Source organism: Giraffa tippelskirchi, chromosome 13 (assembly GCF_054371585.1).
Source record: "Giraffa tippelskirchi isolate mGirTip1 chromosome 13, T2T-mGirTip1v1.2.pri, whole genome shotgun sequence".
Classification (NCBI taxonomy): Eukaryota; Metazoa; Chordata; class Mammalia; order Artiodactyla; family Giraffidae; genus Giraffa; species Giraffa tippelskirchi.
The window spans coordinates 89,767,453-89,790,970 of record NC_137287.1 but is presented as its reverse complement, the minus strand read 5'-3'; the positions used below and the strand labels follow the sequence as shown (position 1 = coordinate 89,790,970).

General features: G+C 40.9%; 1 protein-coding gene across 50 annotated transcripts in view; it reads left to right on the top strand.

Annotated features, from left to right (window-relative positions):
- Positions 1-15,139, top strand: part of ZMYND11 (zinc finger MYND-type containing 11) — a 74,791-nt gene extending 59,652 nt beyond the window's left edge. For 34 of the 50 annotated variants that reach the window (XM_081560730.1, XM_081560710.1, XM_081560700.1 and 31 more), the window contains 11 exons: positions 1,931-2,008; positions 2,461-2,553; positions 4,573-4,660; positions 5,143-5,198; positions 6,325-6,402; positions 7,217-7,335; positions 10,033-10,240; positions 10,625-10,693; positions 11,480-11,752; positions 12,065-12,250; positions 13,950-15,139. In XM_081560730.1, coding sequence (XP_081416856.1) covers positions 1,931-2,008; positions 2,461-2,553; positions 4,573-4,660; positions 5,143-5,198; positions 6,325-6,402; positions 7,217-7,335; positions 10,033-10,240; positions 10,625-10,693; positions 11,480-11,752; positions 12,065-12,250; positions 13,950-14,072 — 1,371 coding nt within the window. In that variant the 3' untranslated portion in view covers positions 14,073-15,139. The remainder of the gene's footprint in view (positions 1-1,930; positions 2,009-2,460; positions 2,554-4,572; positions 4,661-5,142; positions 5,199-6,324; positions 6,403-7,216; positions 7,336-10,032; positions 10,241-10,624; positions 10,694-11,479; positions 11,753-12,064; positions 12,251-13,949) is intronic. The other 16 variants (XM_081560704.1, XM_081560731.1, XM_081560712.1 and 13 more) reach the window with 2 other exon arrangements.
- Positions 15,140-23,518: the final 8,379 nt, after the last annotated feature.

Sequence of the window (23,518 nt, the reverse complement as noted above, 5' to 3'; positions counted from 1 at the left end):
GTGTGCCTAGGGCTTACAGGGAATTTATTTATCTATTTTTTAATTGAAAGATAATTGCTTTACAGAATTTTGTTGTTTTCTGTCAAACCTCAACATGAATCGGCCATAGGTGTACATGTGTCCCCTCCCTCCTGAACCCCCCTCCCATCTCCCGCCCCATCCCACCCCTCCAGGTTGATACAGAGCCCCTGTTTGGGTTTCCTGAAACATACAGCAAATTCCCATTGGCTGTCTGTTTTACATATGGTAATGTAAGTTTCTGTGTTACTCTCTCCATACATCTCACCCTCTCCTCCCTTCTCCCCATGTGGGGATTTTGTTTAAAGTGAGAATTTACAAGCTACATCAAAGTCCCTTTTCCCAAAGATTATACAACCTGGGGCTCAGGAAATATTATTGCATTTTAAACTCCACACGCACACCATTGGCACTTGGTCTTGGCCTCATGTCACAACCCAGCTTCCCTGGTGGCTCAGCTGGTAAAGAATCCTCCTGCAATGCGGGAGACCTGGATTTGAACCTTGGGTTGGGAAGATCCCCTGGAGAAGGGAGCGGCTACCCACTCCAGTATTCTGGCCTGGAGAATTCCATGGACTGTATAGTCCATGGGGTCACAAAGAGTCGGACATGACTGAGCGACTTTCACTGTCATGCCACAACTACCTGAGGAGTTAACAGTAAATGAATGAACAAACGGTGCAGACCTTTGCCTGGAAATTCCAGTTCAGATGCTCATGGTGGGAGCCCACCAGTGTATCTGGAGTGTGGCCAGGGTGAGAAATGTGTTCTGCAGTGTGTAGACGTAAACAGTAAGGCTGTTTACTCAGACGGCCTTGGAGTAAAGCTGAGCTGGGAGAGCACTGGCCACACCCCAGAGAGTCTGGGGAGGGGGGTCGGTGATGGTGCCAGACACGAAGTGTATGAAACTGCATCTCAGCTCAGAGGACGGTTTCCACTTTTGACTCAGATGCTTTCGTGCTGTGAATGTATAAGCACTTGGTTAAGCCATAGCAAAGGTTTGTCATTTACACGAGAAAACTTTGCTCCTTCCAGTGTATTTAGCATTACTGAGATGACTTCCTATGTGTAAAGTTCTTAGGGGAGTAAGTAATAATGTCACTGGGTAGAGACTCATAATGCATCAGCCTGAAAAAGTTACAGCATTTATTCAATAGTGGGCCAGACTGCTCTGTCCTCTGCAGGGCGGTCTGCTTATAGTCCAGTGTCTCTCTTGGTTGTCTTAGCCTCAACTAAGAAGTTGGGAACATTGGTCCTTGTTTCCTAACTGTCTAGAAGTGACATTAAAGGTAAAATCCTTCTTTAATTCATGTGAAATTAAGTTTTCTGAGAGAGAAATTAAGAAACCTAATTAGCTTTTAGGCAAGACTTTAATGGAAATTGAAGTTATTACTGAAAAGACCCATAATACTTCAAAGTAGATATGTAGATGTGTGTGCTGCAGTGTACATGATTCCTAAGTGACAGACTTTTAAGAACCTTTTTAATAGAGAATAATGTTATACTGAAATTCATTGTTCAACATTGTTATTTTAAAATATCCCTTAAAGGATTTCAGCCATTGATTTTTTTTTTTAATAAGTGATTCTACATTACATCATCATTACTGTTATTTTATTGTTATTGTCATTATTTTTTTGTCATCTGAAAACTGAAATTTTAAAACATCAAGAAAAGAAAAATGCATAATTCTCTGAGGTATTATGTCAAGGATAGTATATTTTCTGATTCTTACATTGTTACATTAAACGCTACTTTTGGTGTGCAGATTTTGAAGATGTGTTGGAAATATTACATTGTTTAAGAAAATCTATATTTGCATACTATAATCTTTTATATATAGACATCTTTAGCAAGAATATAGACTTACAAATGATCAGATTTTTATCTTGGCCTTCTCTGTTTCCAACAGAGCGTCAAGAAGAAAAACACCAACAAGCAGGAGATGAGCACGTACCTCAGGTTCATCGTCTCCCGCATGAAGGAGAGGGTGAGTCCCGAGGGCTCTTAGAATCACCTGAAGAACGTGTATTCTTTCAGAGTTCCTGACTGACAGCTGGCAAATACATGTAGTGCAGTATGAAGGGTGGACACCACTGCTGTCTTGTGTTTTTGTGCTCTGAATAGTTCCATAAAATGCTCTTAGATTTGTTTTGTCTTTGTTTTCCACACAGGCATTTCTTTAGCTGCATTAGGTTAGAAACATTTACATTTTAAACTTCCATTTATCAGAAAGAACATTTTCATTGATACTTCAGTCTTTAAAATGAAACTGAATTTTCCAAAATAACTGTTCTTTCTACTCAAACCTTAAGGAATGCCACATTAAACTATAGTGCATATACATCTTTTGTTAAGTTCTCAAGTACTTGTTGTTTAGAAATTGATGTTTTACCCCTCTCTCTAGCCACATTTAAACTGATGTGTCTCATGACCTTTCAGGCTATTGACCTTAATAAAAAGGGGAAGGACAACAAACACCCCATGTACCGGCGACTGGTGCACTCGGCGGTGGATGTCCCTGCCATACAGGAGGTAACGCTTGCCAAGCACAGCCCTGGCTGTGCACCTGCCCCCTTCTGCCTCAGCAGCTGTCCTTGTGAGGGGCGTGCGCACCCGCTGGTGCTCAGCAGGGTCATCTTTTAAGAGTCTTTGTTTTAAGCAATCTGTAGATTCTTGACACTTGTTGATTGAAGAAAATGTATTACAGCCTGATCAGTGTAACATTCCAGATGCAATCACCACACAGCTGTGTCTTCCTGGGCTCGGCGGCAGCACTTGGGAGTTTCTCCCCAGGGAAGATGAGAGCACAGACGTGATCTCAGGTCTTGGGGAACAAAGACATGCACTTGAACAAAGCAGATTTTAACTAGAAAACTTAATCTCTCTAGTGAAGTTCTTGATTTTACCTACTTAGCTGAGGGCTATTAATAGGTTTGTTAATATTTAATTACAAATGCAATGAACATTTTGACGTGTTTCCAGTTAGATTTGCAGATATACCAATTCTGTACCTATGTGTCATTTTGAAGTTTTAAAATCTTATGGTTGGCCGTAATAGGAGTAATTTTAAATCATTTGCTCATTCCTTAATCTGTTTAATAGCTGAAAAAACTGAAGGTGTATTATTTCAGTGGAAGAAAGGGACAAATGAAGGTTGTTCGTAAAGATGAGCAATTTTAATTCTACCTCTTACCCCTACACTGCATAACCTCTGAGAATAGTGAAGAGCCCGACCGTCCCTCTTGCCCTCCCCCCATGGCACCCCCACGTTCTGCAGTCTGACCCCCTCAGTCCAGGGAGCTCAGTAGCTGGGCTGATGGTGTCTTATTAGCAAGTGCTGACCATGAGCAGAAGCACCCTAAAGGAAACGAAGAGGAGGAAGACCTGGTTTTTATGCTTCCAAAGGTTTACGGTGGAGACCAAAACACGAGCTGTGGTGATGCATAGGGACTGCTGGGTGTGGGTGTCCCCACCTGGGTGCAGGCAGGCAGCCTGGTGGTACCTTGCGCCCCTGACCCAAAGACCATGAGGCGCTCAGGGTGGAGTTCGGGTATCAGTGCTCATGAAAGAGCCCTGTGACCCTCGATGCCAGACAGAAGCCATCGACTGTCTTGGTGTGCAGAGGACCACTGAGGACTTTATTTTAAAGCTATGTCAGCCACCTAGCTCTAATTCAGAATTGCCTTATCTTCTTTGTGGTAATCTGTCACAGAGGCTAAGAGCTCTTTCTTCTTTCAGCTTTATTTTCCTGACTTATATAAATGGTTTGGGCTTCTCTGGTGGCTCAGATGGTAAAGAATCCACCTACAATGCAGGAGACCTGGGTTCGATCCCTGGGTTGGGAAGATCCCCTGGAGAAGGGAACGGCTATCCACTTCAGTATTCTGGCCTGGAGAATCCCATGGACTGTGTAGTCTACGGGGTCACAAAGAGTCGGACACAACTGAGCGACTTTCACTTTCACTTTTCATATTAGTGACTGTTCTCGAAACCAGAGCCCTGAGAGAGTTGCTGAGAAAGTCATTCTAAAGTGAAAGTGAAGTCGCTCAGTCGTGTCCGACTCTTCGCGACCCCATGGACTGCAGCCTACCAGGCTCTTCTGTCCATGGGATTTTCTAGGCAAGAGTACTGGAGTGGGGTGCCTAAGAAGCCCTGTTAATTATAGTACAGGCCTGTGCATAGCATATTCCCTACATGGTAGGTATGTAGTTAGGTCTCATCAACCCCACTACCAAAGCTTTCATTATGTATAGCACTTATCCGCAGCTTTTATCATTGTTACACATGAGATGTTCACGCTGCAGTAACAACGTGGCTGAGAATGTGGGACCTTCTGCACTTCACTGTCCTGGAATACCCTGACTGTAGACGGAGTTGTGGGTTTCTTTTATGAACATTCTGTCAGTATGGACACAGGAGCAGTGGACACAGGAGCAGTCGTAATGCCATTCTGGAAAATCTTGCTGTTTCTTACACTCTTAACACTGTTAAGTTGATGGCAAGTGTTTTCACTATTAACCGTTAGCCATTTTGTTTTTTTTCCCTCCGCAGAAAGTGAATGAAGGGAAATACCGAAGTTATGAAGAATTCAAAGCTGACGCTCAGTTGCTTCTCCACAACACAGTCATTTTCTATGGAGGTTCAATATTTTTTTTCTTTTGTGTAGTTTTTTTATTCGTATGTTTACATTGCATGTCGAGAAAAATCTTTTATAAAACATTACACTAAAACAATACCTGAACAATCTAAAAGTAAGTAATAATATTAGGGTTTAAACTTTGAAATATTTAGTAATATAAATAACTACATATAGTTTATAGAATTGACTGGCCAAAAGCAGAACTCTAGTGTTTTTTCCCTTCAATATCCCCTCATTCAAAAGTAGTGAAAGAAGCCAGTCTATACTGAGAGTATTAAGTTGTGTTGAATATAAAATTAAAGCTGCCTATTTTCTTTTACTGCCTGAGTTTTATTTTAAATACGTGTTTTTATTTTCCATGGTATATGTCCACTTTTGTTAAACTGAAAGAAAATTTAAATGGCTACATTAATTTTGGTAGTCTTGTATTTCTTGGTAGTCCTGTGATTACTGGTAATAGATGTCTGTCTTTATAATTACAGCAGACAGTGAGCAAGCTGACATAGCACGGATGCTCTATAAAGACACCTGTCATGAGGTACTGTCCACACCTAATACCTGAATGCTTGCCGTTTTCTACATTAACCTATTTTAGAATTCCATTCTGATATGTACATTTTAATTTTGCCATTTCTTTAAATATAATCGTATTTCCATGTTTGACATACATGGTATACAGTGCAAACAGAGGGACGGGGACGGAGTGGGGAAGGCTGGAATTCTGGCAGAACTGTTCTCAGAGACTCTAATTCTGGGAATTAGACTTAGTTACTAAGTAACTTCTAGTTAGAAGAAAAGGAAATTGTTTTCCTTAATTACCCTAAAGTGAATTAGTTAATATGACTGCATGTAAGTGTGTTGCACTGGGCAGGCACTCAATAAATGTTACCATCTTTGAATGAAAGATACAAATTTGAGTTCTTACTACACTACACAGGCAAAAAAGCAACGAAATGTCAGCATTCATAATTAACAATATATGAAATATATATTTAGGAAAGATTTTTTTGGGTGGCCTTTCTTATTTGAAACATTCATCTATAACCATACTATCTTTGCAAAAGTGTCTCAATTTATATAAAAAGTTTTGCTTCTTTATTCCATTTCTGATATGAGTTTTCCATTCAGTAAACATATTGAGTGTGTGCTGTGTGCTGTGTTAGGAATAAAATGGGGGTCAGGATGCTGGCTTCCTGCTCATACAGCTGTGTTCTGAGGAAGGAGACTCAGGAAAAGGAGAGACAAATCAGTTTCTTTACAAAAGTTACAAAAAATGTTGTAAAGAAAACAGGACTAAAATGGAGAATGAGGCAGAGTAAGGGCTGCTTTTATTGGTAGTGGGTATTTTCGGTGGGCATATCAAAAAGACATTTCTGGGGAAATAGCCTTTCATCTGTGTGTTGAACTGGAAGGTATCGGTGAGGCTGGGGAGCCAAGGGCAGATACAGTGTGCCCTGAGGAATCTGTCTTCTATTCTGAGTGTACTCTGGGCCCTCTTGGGAGATTCAGACAAGAAAGTGGCATTGGAGAATTCAAATTTGAAGCTTAAAGAACAAAATTGAAGACTGTAAACATGAAAGAGAATGCTGATTTACATGCGTCTATCTATAGTTTTGTGCATGCTTATATTTTATGTAGGCTAAACAGTTACTTTTCTTTTTCAGCTGGATGAACTACAGCTTTGTAAGAATTGCTTCTATTTATCAAATGCTCGTCCTGACAATTGGTTCTGCTATCCTTGTGTATGTGAAATTTTGAGATTTTTTTTTTTTTTTTAACCTCTTCAGTGTCTCTGATGTACTGCTCTAAGGAAGTTTATTTCCAATTTGCTTTAAGATTATAATCCTTCTAAATATTTCTCTTCATATCATGCTCTTTATGGTTTTAATGAGTATAAAAAACTGAAACATGGGAAAAAAACAACTTGGGATCAGTATCCATTTCTGACTTTAAAATGAGAACTTTAAGAATAGGAATGAACATCGAATCCCTTAATAAATAAAAATTTTTCATTCTCTCACAAGAAATCTAAGTCTTTATATATAGTTGTGTGATTTCCCCTAGAATGTCATGTTAGTGTCAATGGTCCGTGTCCCGTCCCCCCCCCCCCGCCCGAAAGCTCCCACTTTCTGAGACATTACTGTGCTCTTCAGTCACTTGACAGTCTCATTAAAATTTGCATCTTTGACTTAGTAGGTTGGGAGGAGGGCCTGTAAATCTCCCATTTCTTGTAAGCTTCCAGGGTTGGACTATATTTCATGAAGCAAAGTTAGGGTGTTCAGTTTGCCATTGTTACTCACGTGGGTCTTGGTTTCCTTCCAGAGTTCCACGGGTTGTCAGGAAATTCTTTTTACTCCAGATTGCTTATGGAAATTTTAATTTTTTGGTGTTTTTCTTGGAGGCAAAAGTCAATCCTGAGGTGGGGGTACATTCTGTGTGTTTAGGACTTAGAAAAGAAGTATTGCAAATATTATACCTAAGTAGGTCAGTATTAATGATATACTTGTATTTAATACTTTACAAGTAATATGACAAGATAAAACCTTTTATTTCCAGATACCTAATCATGAGCTGGTTTGGGCTAAAATGAAAGGTTTTGGATTCTGGCCAGCCAAAGTCATGCAGAAAGAGGACAATCAGGTTGACGTCCGCTTTTTCGGTCACCATCACCAGAGGTAATCACGACCCACAAGCCACCATCACCCCTGGGCCTTTAGGAGCCCTGAGGTGGACCCAGGCCTGCAGTTACCGGTGCCCCGGGTGCTTTGCCATCAGGAACAGTGTGAAGTGTATTTTAAATTAAAAAACAAACTAACACATAACTTGACTGGGCACCACATAACTTGACTGGGCACCTAAATGGGGCAGTTTCAGTAGCAGAATTTAGAAGGGTGAACTCAGAAGGCTGTCAGTGGTGGGAATTAAGTGGAGAGCTTCTCAGGATGGTCCATTTCACAGAATTATATTGTCCTTGTGGGAGTTTCAACAATCTTTTCAAGGTTCTGTCAGAGTCATAGACAAAATAATCAACTTGGGAGTATAAGAGAGTGTGGGTCTTGCGATCTAAGAATGGATATGAGGGAAGAACTTTGACTTAGTGTTTTGAATTTCATTAAGTAACAGTTAATTTAGAAAAATGAAGAATTGTTATGCAGAGATTACCATGAATAAATATAGTAAATACTCTTTAGCTAGTTCCTCATATCTCTGCACCTAGTAGGGGAAAGAAAAGATAAACACGTGATTATGGACTATTCCCTCCATATGCTCAAACCAGAGCCTGCTGCTGCCTCCTGAGCCTGGAGCAGGTTGTGATGCTTTGTCTTGGTGAGCAGGTCTGCAGAGCATGCAGGTCTGCAGCGCTGACTCTTCGTGCTGCCTGTGGTTGGAGGGTGGGTGGCACAGGCAAGAAAGGAGGGGCACATCCTGTCAGATTGAGGGCCCATCTTATTGTGCACAGATTCAGAGAATTTCTGAATTTGGATTGACAGATGTGTAGGTATAGCCAGATCTGATTTTCTCTTTTTATTAAACATACCCTAAATTGTGAGGTGCTTTCTGTTTGCCTTTTATAGTGTAGATCAGGCTGCATGTCTCAAACTTGAAATCTAATTATCTATAGTAATGGAGATGATTGAGAGAATAGATATGTTGTATGAATTGCATTGAGACTTAATAAGGTCTCACATTAAGAATATTCATTCAGTTTTATGAAATCCAAGGGATACATAATTTAACAGGATAAAATTCTCTCCTAGGTCACAAGTTCATTCCAGGTAGTCAGCATTGCTTACGATGGAAATCCCCCTCAAAAACATACTGCTTTTAAAAAGTGTTTTAACAGTTTTTGATTGCCCAGTAAATGTTTGCTGACTGAAAGAGTAAATAAGAATACAGGATTTAATGGGAAGGAACTCTTCCACAAGCAAAATTGTATTTGCACTTTTTCTCAAGTGTAGTTTACTTTGGTTTCTAATATAGCACTGTCAGATGACACTGTTAATGTAATATTTATTTAAGTTCATATTTAACAATTTCAGCTGTCATTAGCATGTAACCATATGGAGTATTGTATATTAAAAATGTGCTTTTAAATTCTAAAGCGAATAGCTTAGTTTGTACAAGCAAGTTAGAAGTCTACGTTTATAACTTAAGGCATATATGCCAGGATTCTCTGATGCCTTCAGAACAGTTTTAGGTCTAGTATTTCTGTAACTCCATAGTAAGACTGGAAACAGTAAATCCTGGTTTATTCCTAGTGCTGTATCCCACCTCATTTCCTCTCACTGGTGACATCCCTCCCTCTTCGGGTCCAGTCACCTGGACTGTATATGCTGCATTGTTCCTCCTTGTTTCTCAGTTCAGGGCAGTGGCAATGCATGTAGAAGCGCTAGCGTAATTATTAGGAAACCTGACCATTAGGATGCTCGCTGGGTTCCAGCTGCTAATTAATAGCTTACCTTAAGCCCATCTGGGCAACATCTCCGCCAGCCGTCAGATGAGGCAGGAACAGTCCTAGGACTGTGCGCTCTGTGGTGCTTTCACTGGCCCATAGTCAGCCCCAGGTGAGTGGACGCAGCACTCTAGTGGGAGACTAAGGCCAGTAAGTGATTAGTACCCAGGAAAATTTTCTTCAGTTTCTATTCTAGCTTTCTTCCTGATAGAACCAAAGGTAGTTTTAGATCAACTGTGGGGTTCACAACTGAGTACTTGGTTGCAGAATGGTATAAACAGTTTTCTACTTGTTAGTCATGGTTCATCTAATGAATAGGGATGTGGTGACCTCATTTTATATGTAACTGTCTCATGCACATTTCTGGGCATTTACAAATGACTGTATAGCTTCCTTGATAGCTCGGTTGGTAAAGAATCCGCCTGCAGTACAGGAGACCCCGGTTTGATTCCTGGGTCAGGAAAATCCACTGCAGAAGGGATAGGCTTCAGTATTCTTGGGCTTCCCTTGTGGCTCAGCTGGTAAAGAATCTGCCTGCAGTGCAGGAGACCTGGGTTTGATCCCTGGGTTGGGAAGATCCCCTGAGAAGGGAAAGGCTACCCACTCCAGCATTCTGGCCTGGAGAACTCCGTGGAGTTGGAAAGAGTCAGAAACAACTGAGCGACTTTCACTTTAGAACATGCAAGTAGCTAGATTTTGAATAATTTATAGTATTCAAAACAATGATATTGAACACTTTGAAAAAGGCTTATGAATTATTCTCACCCTGAGAACTTTACTTTGATGACTGTGAAAAACAAGTCAATTCACCTTTTTTCTATTTGGTAAGTTTTTATTCAAGCCACAAACTGCTTTACAATGCAGAGAGTTTCTGCCATTTTCGAAACTTCTAACCACCCCTTTTCAATGTTGTTCACAGGGCCTGGATTCCTTCTGAAAACATACAGGACATCACAGTCAATGTTCACCGGCTGCATGTTAAGCGCAGTATGGGCTGGAAGAAGGCCTGTGACGAACTGGAGCTGCACCAGCGCTTCCTCCGTGAAGGGAGGTTTTGGAAGTCCAAGAATGAGGACCGAGGGGAGGAGGAGGCAGAGTCCAGCATCTCCTCCACCAGCAATGAGCAGGTGAGGACGCCAGTGAGAACCTGTCAGTTGTGTTCCAGAGGTGTGGGTGTCAGGACACACTGGCACAGAATGAGCAGGTTGTGACTTTTCTTCTTCCTCTCACACATTTGTCAAGTGCTCTGCGAAACAAACCAGAACCAGTCCTAGTTCACAGAAGCCACCACCACCCTGATCCGGACTCTACCAGCACATTAGCTCTTTCAAGCCCTCGGCCCAGAGGAAATCATTCAGTGAGTGCCAACCACGTGGTCTTGAAAGAGCTAATGTGAGAGGGACACAGCAGGTGCCCACCTCTCCCCTGTGGGTCCATGGCTAGTCTTCTCAGCAGAGAAGTGTTTTTGTGGTGTCAGGAATAATGTGCTGTTACTTTTATGATGCCCACAGCTAAAGGTCACTCAAGAACCAAGAGCAAAGAAAGGACGACGTAATCAAAGTGTGGAACCCAAAAAAGAAGTAAGTTGCCCACCTTGCAGTGTCCAGGTGACAAGTGAAACACGAAATACTTTCACAGTTGTGATCCAGGCAGTGCTCCTGACAGGTAACTTGTAAAAAGGATTACCATCAGTCCCAGGATAGCAACTGAGCTGGACTTGGACTGCCCACTGCCTGTCACTAGAGGAACACATGGGAGCGTCCAGTTAAGCAGCACTGACCACATCTGGCTAAGTAGCACAGCCCTTTGCTGCATTGTCTGGGAACGCTGATATTTTCTCATGGCACTAATAAAAAACAATTTTTAGTGTTTATCCAGCAGATCAATGAGACCAGCATTTGAAAACTGAAAGAAACTATGGCTAAGTTCAGGCTTTTACAATTCTATAATCCAGGTATATTTTAAAACCAGGGCACAGTACTACCACATACTCAGTGAGGGGTGGTCTAGGGTATTGGTTTATGAATCTCATCCAAAGAAGTAACGGTAAATTCTAACGATCTTACACAGTAAAACAGTAAAACGATCTTACACAGTAAAACAGTTTGTTTCTTTTGAAAGGAAACACCGTAATATTAGTAGTTAATGGAATTGTAAATGAAGTTCCTGTAGAATGATTGCACATGTGTTTTAATTTTTTTTTATTTTGAATTGTGGTCAAATACACAAAAGAATTTTCCATTTTCTTACATGATTGTTTAAACAGCAGTTTGTTGTATGGCTGTTTGTGTGTATCACTCTGTTTTTCTTCTGATAGAGCTTGCTCTTGAACTAGTAAATTCTGTAGCACTTTCCTTATCCTTTAGGAACCAGAGCCTGAAACGGAAGCTGTAAGTTCCAGTCAGGAAATCCCCACGATGCCTCAGCCAATCGAAAAAGTTTCTGTGTCAACTCAGACCAAGAAGTTAAGTGCCTCTTCCCCAAGAATGCTGCATCGAAGCACCCAGACCACCAGTGATGGAGTGTGTCAAAGCATGTGCCATGACAAGTACACCAAAATTTTCAATGACTTTAAAGACCGAATGAAGTCTGATCACAAGCGAGAAACTGAAAGAGTTGTACGAGAAGCTCTAGAAAAGGTAACACAGCCCTCAGTGCCAGTGCTGCCTTCAGACACACGGGTGGGAGAGGTGAATAGTCTTCCTGTTGTGGTTCTACTTCTGTCAGTTAGGCATCAACCAGGTAGCAGCTCCTTAAAACAAGGAATATAATATCTTTTTATAATATTTTAAAATAACAGGTACTTTTCTCACCTAAATATTTTATAGCCTTTAATGAAATAAAGGGAAGAGGTACATCACTTAAGTAGAAACTGTATATTAAGGTTTTGCTTAATGGTCTGTGTAAATTATGAGCTGACGTACTGTGGGTTAACTTTTTTTTCATCTCAGCTGCGTTCTGAAATGGAAGAAGAAAAAAGACAAGCTGTAAATAAAGCTGTAGCCAATATGCAGGGTGAGATGGACAGAAAATGTAAGCAAGTAAAGGAAAAGTGTAAAGAAGAATTTGTAGAGGAAATCAAGAAGCTAGCAACACAGCACAAACAACTAATTTCTCAGACCAAGAAGAAGCAGTGGGTAAATACCACTATTTTCTTAGAATCTGATTTATGAAAAAAAAAATACCATAGGTATGATGAAAATTAATTCAGAAAGATCTATATGGCATATGTAAAAATCCTGAAATACAGTCTAATGTGAAACTGTCAACTTTAACTGTATTTTAACTCCAGATCCCACATATCTCAGTATTTGCTCAAAATTATTTTGTTACATTGAGATTATGATACTTTGGGACATAATATATATAATTTATACAACTTTTCCATCTATGCAGGTATTTTATTTTGATAAGTGGGCTGGCCCTGATAGGTGATAATTAACTTATAAAATTGTAAATGTAAGTATCATAATAGCAAATTAAGGATTTTCAGATTTTACTGCACTTAACATACATTAGCTTCTAGTAAAGAAATTGATTACTTTTGCTTTATAAAAGTAACATCTCACTGGTCTCTAACTTAAGAAGTGACAGTTCACCAAGGATGGTGCGCTGTGGGTCTTCCGCAGTCTTTTCCCCTGTCTTGTTAATTTCCATTGACCTGTCATCTTTAGCTCATATCTTTCTTTGAATCCCTCCGGTCATTTTTCACTTCAGTTAATGGACTTCTCAGCTGCAAGTCTCCTTTTTGGTTTCCATCAGTATCTTTTTATTGGTATTTCCAGTTTGCTCATACATCATTTTCTCGACTTTCTCCGTATCTTCCTTTAGTTCTTTGCACTTCTTTAATAGGTGTTTTAAGGTCTTTGTCTAGTATATCTGCCAGTGGGTTTTTTACATGGACAGTTTGATTGATTTTTTTTCCTTTGAATGGTCATACTTCTTGCTTCTTTGTATGCCTTGTGATTTTTTTTTGTTGTTGTTGAACACTAAACATTTGAGTCTAATAATATGGTAACTGGAACTCATTTTTTTCCCCTTTATCATAGTTTGCTCTTGCTGTTTCTTTGATTGTTATGGCTGTCTGTTCCCAGGATCAGACTGAGGTGTAAATTAAATGTCTTCTTAGGTCTTTTCTAAGCCTCTCCTTGGGTTTGCACGTTGACTTCCTAACTCCCCCATATGTGCGATTGATTTTGAATGGCTTGCAAAAGGGAAGTCACTTCAGAGGGAGGACTTGTGATGGGTGGGGGAGGGGTGCAACTGTTAATACAGTGGCCCGCCCATCTGTGACCAGAAGCAGCAGTCTGCAGGACACCTGCCAGGGGGCTCCGTGCACAGCCATCTGGGGCTACAGGTGGGGAAGAGGTAGCTGTTTTGGTGCTAAGGGCCAAAATGACCAAAGTGACCGTAACTTACTGTTCCAGCCTTCTCCAGAACTCTGAGTTCCAAAACAGTCCCTTTAGATTGTGCAGCAGAGCTGTTGTGGGGGTGGGGGGGAGTCCTTGTGCTGCTGCTCTGTCATCTTTTCAGAACCTTCAGACCTTTTTAGGAAAAGAGAAATTACTTATGCTTGTGTGCTGCTGATGTTAATAACCTAGTACAGATGGAAGACGTTGATGTTGTGCCAAGTAAGCTTGAGTTTGCTGATAATGACTGTGTGCTGAGCCTCAGTCATCCCATTGTTTCCCTACTGTCCTGCTCAGGACAGAAACCGTGTTCTGATGTTCTTGGTGATACTAGTTTACACTTGAGTCAGATCTTTGAAAGCACAGTTTTAAAGTCTGTAGTTGTACCCAGTTTCGTTTACCTGCTGGTCACGGTTTCTTGCTGCAGTGCTACAACTGTGAGGAGGAGGCCATGTACCACTGCTGCTGGAACACATCGTACTGCTCCATCAAGTGTCAGCAGGAGCACTGGCACGCGGAGCACAAGCGCACCTGTCGCCGGAAAAGATGAAGGCTGGCTCTTCCTGGAGAATCACTGACGACTCTTCCTCTCAGACACAGCGGTTTTTGTTTCCAAGAAGCCAAAATTGTTTAGAATTTGCTTCCCATTTTGCACCAGCCTTTAAACACTTTTCGTGAAGAAATTTTGCACAGTAGTTTAAATCTTTTGTTAACACTCCTCTGGAGTTTTTCAGGGGGTAAAAGTAACATCAGTGGAGGGTATTATTTTAAATAAATTTTAATTGAGAGTTTGTTGCATTTTCAGCAAATTTTAAAACATTTTTAGGTTTTACAGAGATTTTAACCTTTAAACAACAGATCTTTAAAAAACAGGTGAATTACAAGTGAGTTTAACAAAGAAACATTTAAAATAGATCTGAATGTAAGAACTACGGAACTGTTTCAGAAATAAAACATACTACCTTGATGTGAAATTTATTTCTTAACCTTGTTGAGCTGGTTTTGTTCAGCTTACTTTACTGTTTAAAGGCATTATCTATTGGTTATGCCAGTGGGTATATGATTGAATTTAGGGAACAGGGTTGACACAGCAGGTGCTAGTCCTGCGTATTTTTTCTTAAATATTTCCCGATTGTGTTTTTCATTATTTCTTTTCAATATATAACTTTTATAACAAATTATTAGCTTTGATCTTGTAGTTTAAAATTGCAGGGAACTGGGGTAATCTTTTACTGAGCTGGATCTTAGAGAAAATGAATATTTAAATTTTAAAGTTTGCACATTTCATCTTTGTCCTAACATGAGTGCTTGTAACAAAATAAACAAAAATAAAAAGCCAAAAACTACCTTTATCCATACATGAAATTATAGATGAGGCATACAGATTTCTTTAATGCTTCCCTTCCCTCCCCAAGTGTCATCTGATTGCCTACTATCTGGTGTCACCTCTTCTATCGTAAGTTAATACTGAAAGGAAAGAAAGCACTTAAGTTTCACAGAAGCCGCTATGTTTGTAGTAATGGATCATTGCCTACTAATGAACTCCATCACTGTACACAGAATGAAGAATAATGCATGTTAATTTTCTTGTATTAAAGATGCCGTGATTTGTAAAAAGTCTGTATTTTGCGGAATGTCTGGATTAAGAAGCATTACCAATAGGAATGGATCGATAGTTGAATAATGATTTTTTTTATACATAGATATATAAAATACAGCCAGGAAACCTTAATTTTTAAAAAAAAAACAAACCCTCACAATTTATGTTTTTTTCAAAGACTGATCTTAGACCAAGTCAAATTCCCACTTATCATTTAGTTATTTTTAAAGTTAGAGAAATAATTTGTAAATATTTATTTACACCTTTGATATTTATTAAAGCAATTACACACAATGTAAGTGAGAGAATCAGGAGAAAAAAAACCTTTCAAAAAATTTTCTCCAGGTTTGTCAGGGTCACTCTAAAGACAAAAACATACCCAAGTCTTCTGTGAAATAATCACCCACCCAGTCCTGATGCTGTTGCAGATGGTGGTGACACAAGTTAATCGACAAGCTTCTGCCCAGTGGTGCCCAATGGCTTGGAGGACTTGTCTCGTAGCCACACGTCAACACCATCCCTGAACTACGCGGGCACGTGGCATTCTCAGTCCCTCCTCGTTGCTGTGTGATTGGTCAAAGTTGCCACGGTGCCGTGGTCTGGTCAAGACGACGTAACTGAGGACACTTACCTTCTCTGATTGTTTTCCAAGTTGTTTTAAAACTTCGATCCACCCCTATGAGAGCAAGTTATTGTGGAACTATTTTTGGTGTGAAATCATTCCAGAGTGTGTACTATTTACCGATAGCTGCATGAAAGTAAGACTCGTGTTACTTTGGCTTTTTTGTCTCCGTTGACACGGTTGCACATTTCCAAGTTACTACAGCGTGAAAACTGTGTGTTTAAAAAAAAAAACAAAATTAAAAAAAAAAGAGATTGTGGCCTGGTTTTGTAAAAGTTTTAGGTAAAATTACAATTGATTGTTTAGGAATCATTATTAAAAATTTTCTGCAAATCATAAAGCTATATCAAGGTGTTGAGCTTAGCCACTATGCACATTGTAATTACTCATTGTGGCTGTCCAGTTCTTCGATGCATTCTGGCATTTTGTAAGCTGCTCTGACTAGCAATATATAGACTCATTTAATGTGTTAACATTGGTTAATAAATGTATTTAAAAAAACTGCCTTTAATAAATTGTTGATTTAGTCCATTCCCCTAGACCAAAACAAACACAAGTATATCACATAGTAATCATATACCGTTGGCTATCCACTGGTGACTATTTAACTTTATATAAAATCAGTGTGTTAAAAACAGTTCTCTTAAACATTATGTAAAGTTGGATTTACCTTTACCAGTTCTCAAAAAAAAGTTTTGACTACAAAGCCCTTTTGCTTGACCTTTAGACTAGGCTGAACACACAGATAGAAAATTGTTCAATAAACATTTGAAATTAGTACCGATTTCAATATATCCAGAATCAAATCCATCATCTTGTTCTCACTTCACTCCTCCAACCAGTTCCCATGATGGTGATCTCAGTTCAAGCCAGCATCACCCTCCTGCCCAAACCACAATGCAGAAGTGGCCCGACCCTCTCTTTGCCTCACCCTCTAATTCAGTGGTTCGCAAATTTCTGACCTCAGGATCACAAGAGGGCTTGTTCAACCAGACACTGCTGTCCTCTCCCCACCCCCACTTTCATTGCTAACAAGTTCCCAAGTGTTGCTGATGAGGCCATCCTTTCAAAGGCACTACTTTACTGATACAGAAATGAAGAAACAGATATGCAGAAGGTCCCAGTATCTTACAGAGTCCTAGGGCCCATCCTTAGACTTCCACCCCCAGAAGGATCCAGGTCCCTGAAGTTAGCAATCTTGGATCCAGCAGGATTAGGCAAGCCAAGAATAGAATCGGTTACAAGAGTCCTGTCACTGATTTAGATCAGAGGCTCTCAAACGTCCAAGTGCACACAGATAACCTGGGGGCTAGTTAAAGTGCAGACTCTGACTTAGACCATCTGGAGTGGGTGGAGCTGGGCATTCTGCCATTCTGGCCACTGATGACACCCGAGAGGCAAGGTCTTAACTGCAGAACTGCAACTTGCTGCTGAACCATCAACAGGAGAATGTTGGATCCCACCAAAAAAAGATACCCCACAGCAAGGGTAAAGGAGAAGCCCCAACAAGACGGTAGGAGGGGCAAAATTGCATTCAGAATCAAACCCATACCTGCCAGAGACGCTCAGAGGACTCAAACAAAACCTTGTGGGCACCAGGACCCAGAGACCCCACAGACTGAGCCAGACCTGCCTCTGAGTGTTTGAATGTCTCCTGCAGAGGCATGGGTCAACAGTGGCCTGCCCTGGGGACAGGGGCTCTGGCTTCGGCAGACCAGGGTCATGGAGCATGTAACACAAGCCCTCTTGGAGGAGGTCGCCATTAGCCCCACCATAAAGCTGCTGAGCAGATGACCCAGAAACTGCAGAAAAATTATACCAAAGAAATTCTCATACTGTTAAGAAAGTTCTAGGACACACAACAGATTTCCCAACTTGGGGATCTGACAAAGGGACCGAGAATCCCCAGGGAATCTGACTTTGGAGGCCAGTGGGATTTGATTACAGAACTTCCACAGGACTGGGGAAACGGACTCTTCGAGGGCACAAGCAAAACCCTGTGTGCACCATGACCCAGGAGAAAGGAGCAGGGACCCCACAAGAGACTGAGCAAGACTTGCCCAGGAGTCTCCAGCAGAGGTATGGGTCGGAGGTGGCCTGCTGCAGGGTCGGGGCACTGAATACAACAGTGCCTGCACAAGACCTTTTGAAGGAGGTCACCATTACCTTCATTACCACTATCATAGTTTGGCAACAGAAAACTACTGTAGATTATCAACACATATTGGATTGAAGATTTACTGAGCATGGCCCCACCCATCAGAACAAGGCCCAGTTTACCCAACACTCATTCTCGCCCATCAGGAAGCTATCAGAGGGCAGACAGAATGAAAACCACCATCACAGAAAACTAACCAATCTGATCACATGGACCACAGCCTTGTCTAACTCAATAAAACTATGAGCCATGGGGTGAAGGGCCACCCAAGACAGATGGGTCATGAAGGAGAGTTCTGACAAAATGTGGTCCACTGGAGAAGGGAATGGCAAACCACTTCAGTATTCTTGCTTTGAGAACCCCATAACAGTATGAAAAGGCAAAAAGGACACTGAAAGATGAACTCCCCAGGTTGGTAGGTGCCCAATATACTACTGGAGATCAACGGAGAAATAACTCTAGAAAGAATGAAGAGACGGAGCCAAAGCAAAAACACCGTCTAGTTGTGGATGTGACTGCTGATGGAAGTAAAGGCTGATGGTGGAACAGTGCATAGGAACCTGGAATGTTAGGTCCATGAATCAAGGCAAATTGGAAGTGGTCAAACAGGAAATAGCAAGAGTGAATATCGACATTTTAGGAATCAGTGAACTCAAATGGACTGGAATGGGTAAATTTAACTCAGATGACCATTATATCTACTACCATGGGCATGAATTCCTTAGAAGAAATGGAGTAGCCCTCATAGTCAATGTAAGAGTCTGAAATGCAGTACTTGGATGCAATCTCAAAAATGACAGAATGATCTCTGTTCATTTCCAAGGCAAACCATTCAATATCACAGTAATCCAAGTCTATGCCCCAACCACTAATGCTGAAGAAGCTGAAGTTGATCAGTTCTATGAAGACCTACAAGACCTAGAACACCCAAAATATGTCCTTTTCATCACAGGGGACTAGAATACAAAAGTTGGAAGTCAAGAGATACCTGGAGTAACAGGCAAGTTTGGCCTTGGAGTACAAAATGAAGCAGGGCAAAGGCTAACAGAGTTTTGCCAAGAGAAAGCACCGGTCATAGCAAACACCCCTTCCAAGAACACAAGAAAAAACTCTACATGTGGACATCATCATATGGTCAATACCAAAATCAGATTAATTATATTCTCAGAAGCTGAAGATAGAGAAGCTCTATAAAGTCAGCAAAAACAAGACTCGGAGCTGACTGTGGCTCAGATCATGAACTCCTTCTTGCCAAATTCAGACTTAAACTGAAGAAAGCAGGGAAAACCACTAGACCATTCAGATATGACCTAAATCAAATCCCATACGATTATACAGTGGAAGTGAGAAATAGATTCAAGGGATTAGATCTGATAGAGTGCCTGAAGAACTAGGGAGAGAGCTTTGTGACACTGTACAGGAAGCAGTGATCAAGACCATCCCCAAGAAAAAGACATGTAAAAAGACAAAATGGTTGTCTGAGGAGGCCTTACAAATAGCTGAGAAAAGAAGAGACGCTAAAGACAAAGGAGAAAAGGAAAGATATACCCATCTGAATGTAGAATTCCCAAGAATAGCAAGGAGAGATAAGAAAGCCTTCCTCAATGATCAATGCAAAGAAACAGAGGAAAGCAATAGACTGAGAAAGATTAGAGATCTCTTCAAGAAAATTAGAGATACTAAGGGAACATTTCATGCAAAGATGGGCACAACAAAGGACAGAAATGGTATGGACCTAACAGAAGCAGAAGATCCTAACAAGAAGTGCCAAGAATACACAGAGGAACTATATCAAAAAGATCTTAATGACCCAGATAACCATGATGGTGTGATCATCACCTAGAGCCAGACATCCTGGAGTGTGAAGTCAAGGGGGCCTTTAGGAAGCATCACTACGGACAAAGTTAGTGGAGGTGATGGAATTCCAGCTGAGCTATTTCAAATCCTAAAAGATGATGCTGTGAAAGTGCTGGCACTCAATATGTTAGCTAATTTGGGAAACTCAGCAGTGGCCACAGGACTGGAAAAGGTCAGTTTTCATTCCAATCCCAAAGAAAGGCAATGCCAAAGAATGCTCAAACTACCACATAATCGCAACTCATCTCACACACTGACAAAGTAATGCTCAAAATTCTCCAAAACAGGCTTCAACAGTACATGAACCGTGAACTTCCAGATGTTCAAGCTGGATTTATAAAAGGCAGAGGAACCAGAGATCATATTGCCAACATCCAGTGGATCACAGAAAAAGCACCACTTCCAGAGAAACATCTACTTCTGCTTTACTGACTACACTAAAGCCTTTGATTTTGTGGATAACAACAAACTGTGGAAAATTCTTCAAGAGATAGGAATACCAGACCACCTTTCCTGCCTCCTGAGAAATTTGTATGCAGATCAAGAAGCAACAGTTAGAACCGGACCTCAAACAAGAGAATGGTTCCAAATTGGAAAAGAGTACGCCAAGGCTGTATACTATCACTCTGTTTATTTAACTTATATGCAGAGTACATCATGCAAAATGCTGTGCTGGATGAAGCACAGCTGGAATGAAGACTGCCGGAAGAAATATCAGTAACCTCAGATATGCAGATAACACCATCCTTATGGCAGAAAGAGAAGAAAAACTAAAGAGCTTCTTGATGAAAGTGAAAGGGGAGAGTGAAAAAACTGGCTTAAAATTCAACATTGTAAAAACTAAGATCATGGCATCCAGTCCCAACACTTCATGGCAAACAGGTGGGGAAAAAATGGAAACAGTGACAGACTTTATTTTCTTGGGTTCCAGAGTCACTGCAGGTGGTGACTACAACCATGAAACTAAAAGACGTTTGCTCCTTGGAAGAAAAGTTATGACCAACCTAGACAGCATATTAAAAAGCAGAGACATTACTTTGCTGACAAAGGTCTAGTCAAACCTATGATTTTTCCAGTAGCCATGTGTGGACATGAGAGTTAGACTATAAAGAAAGCCGAGTGCCGAAGAATCGATGCTTTTGAACTGTGGTGTTGGAGAAGACTCTTGAGAGTCCCCTGGACTGCAATGTGGTCAAACCAATCAATCCTAAAAGAAACCAGTCCTGAATATTCATTGGAAGGACGGATGCCGAAGCTGAAGCTCCAATACTTTGGCCACCTGATGCAAGGAGCTGACTCACTGGAAAAGACTCTGATGCTGGGAAAACCTGAAGGCAGGAGGAGAAGGGGATGACAGAGGATAAGATGGTTGGATGGCATCACTGACTCAGTGGACATGAGTTTGCACAAGCTCCGGGAGTTGGTAATGGTTGGAGGCCTGGCGTGCTGCAGTCCATGGGGTCGCAAAGAGCTGGACATGACTGAGTGACTGAAGTAACTATTATTATTAGATATTACTACTAAATATTAAACCATTAAATAGTATCCAGTAACATTAAATATTAAACCATATAAAAGGAACAGGTTAAATTAATTTTAATGTATCCTACCTAACCTCTGGGAAATAGTGGAAGACAAAGGAGCCTGATGTGCTACATACAGTCCACAGGGTTGCAAAGAGTTGGACATGACTTAGTGACTACACAACAACAAACCTAGTATGTCCAAAATATTTCAAAATTTAACTTATTTATAACAATGAGACATTTTACATTCTTGTTTATACTAAGTCTTCAAAATGCAGCATGTGTTTCATGCTTTCAGCAAATCTCCATTTGGACCAGCCATGTTTCATTCTCTTGTGGCTGATGACTACCCACACTGGACAGAGCAAGCTAAAAACAAGAGCTTTGTGTCACCAAGTTAAGTGTTCCTGTCAGCACCTGACCAGTTGTCAGTATTCATTGAGCAAATGTGTATTAGAGGGCCTGCTTGATACTTAGGAGTTGATAAGAATTTCATCAGTTTTCACCAGAACTTGACCTCTTTTAATGGAAGGTTCTTAGTTTTTCAGTCTGAATTTTGAGAGCTTAGAAATCTTCAAGTCAGCAAACCTCTAAATTGACATTTCAATTAGGCAGCCCTGCAAAGGTGTCCTAAGGATGCCTGTGGCTCTATAGGGCAGTTGGAAAACCTTTATCTAACTCCTCAACCTCACGGTGGAGAGAAGTCGAGACCCAGGGCTGCTTCAATTCAGCAACCAGGTTCGTGGTATCATACCTGCTCTTCCACAGCCCCATGAAGATGGTCTGTGGCCTAATATAATCCTGCAGTAATAAGAAATAACCCCTGCCCTCCAGGAACAGAAAACAGTGTAAGTGAAGGTACAGGTCGCTAAAACAACTTTCTAGCAGACACAGTGTAGACATTCATTCAGCACTTATGTTGGATGCCAAATGCATGATAAACAGCACATATTTCCAGTCTCTATGTAGCTTATACTCTAGTGAGGGCATCGTCCAAGTAAGTGCAGCTTTAATTATAACCCAGAGTTGGGTGCAATGAAGAAAAAATACTGGGCTACAGGACACCGAGAAAGCTATGACAAGAGGGGAAACCATTAGGGAAGGTTTAAAAACCTGTATGTAAGCTGAGACATGAAAGGTGAGTAGGAGTCGCTGGAGAAGTAAGGCATTCCAGAGGATCAAACACGATTTTGGATGATTCATTTTTTCCTTCATATTTTTACTATAACTATGACTTTTAAGACCAAGAAAAAAACTTATAGAAGAAAAACAAAATTCTTGCCTAGAGAGGTCTGCAAGGTTAAAGGTTACAGAACAACATTTTTCAAGCAATGAGAGAGATCTGACATGGTTAAGGAAGCCATCAGTGAGGAAGCAGGACTGAGGGGTGCCACGACTGAACATCTACAGGGAAACCAGCACAGTGACTGCAGAAGACAAGGGGTGACGGCTCAGAACGGCAGATGAAGGAGTGATTCTGTAATTGCTCTTAGACCAAGCTTTCCTCTGAACCAGGCTTGTTCAGTGAGTAAGGTCACAGAAGTAGGCAAGGTTCAGTTTAAACAAAACAAATAATTATACATCCTTTGTTGAAAAAAAAAAAAAAGGAATGACAACCCACTCTTTTCTAATTCATTTTAAAGAGGATCATAAAAATTAAGAACGATGAAAATGTAATTCCTGTAACCTTTTAATAATCACAGCTGCTGAGTTCTGCTCCCAGAGGTGAAGAGTGGCTGTGGACCACACTGTTTCCATTTGTCTGCCTCTGGTTTACATCTTGTGACCTTTGCTCAGCTTCATTCTGCTGTAGATCTTTAGGGCAGAGTGTAGGAGTTCTTCTTATAAATAAATCACTTCCAAACATTTTATTTTGGATTTTACAGGAGTTTGAGGTAGGTTGTTCAGAAGCAGAAAACAGTCTTAAGCACTGCCCAAGAATCCCACAGAGCCCTCCCTCAGACCCCAGCACCTTCTTGGAGAGTGGTTGTGACACCCCTACACTGGGTGGGGGGCTCCTCACCTGGTTGTGTGTGGGGCTCCTCATCTGGCCTGTGGGCGAGGAGCTGCATCTGCTCTGCTCCTGGTCTTTATCCTTGGCTGCCCTGAGCTTGGGTCTGAACAGAGAAAAATCCATAATTAAGAAGGGCTCAGAAGAAAGGACGAGGGAAGGACAGACCGGTGGAAGAGGAAGTTTCACCTGGCAGAAGGTTCCACGTCAAATTACGTCTCA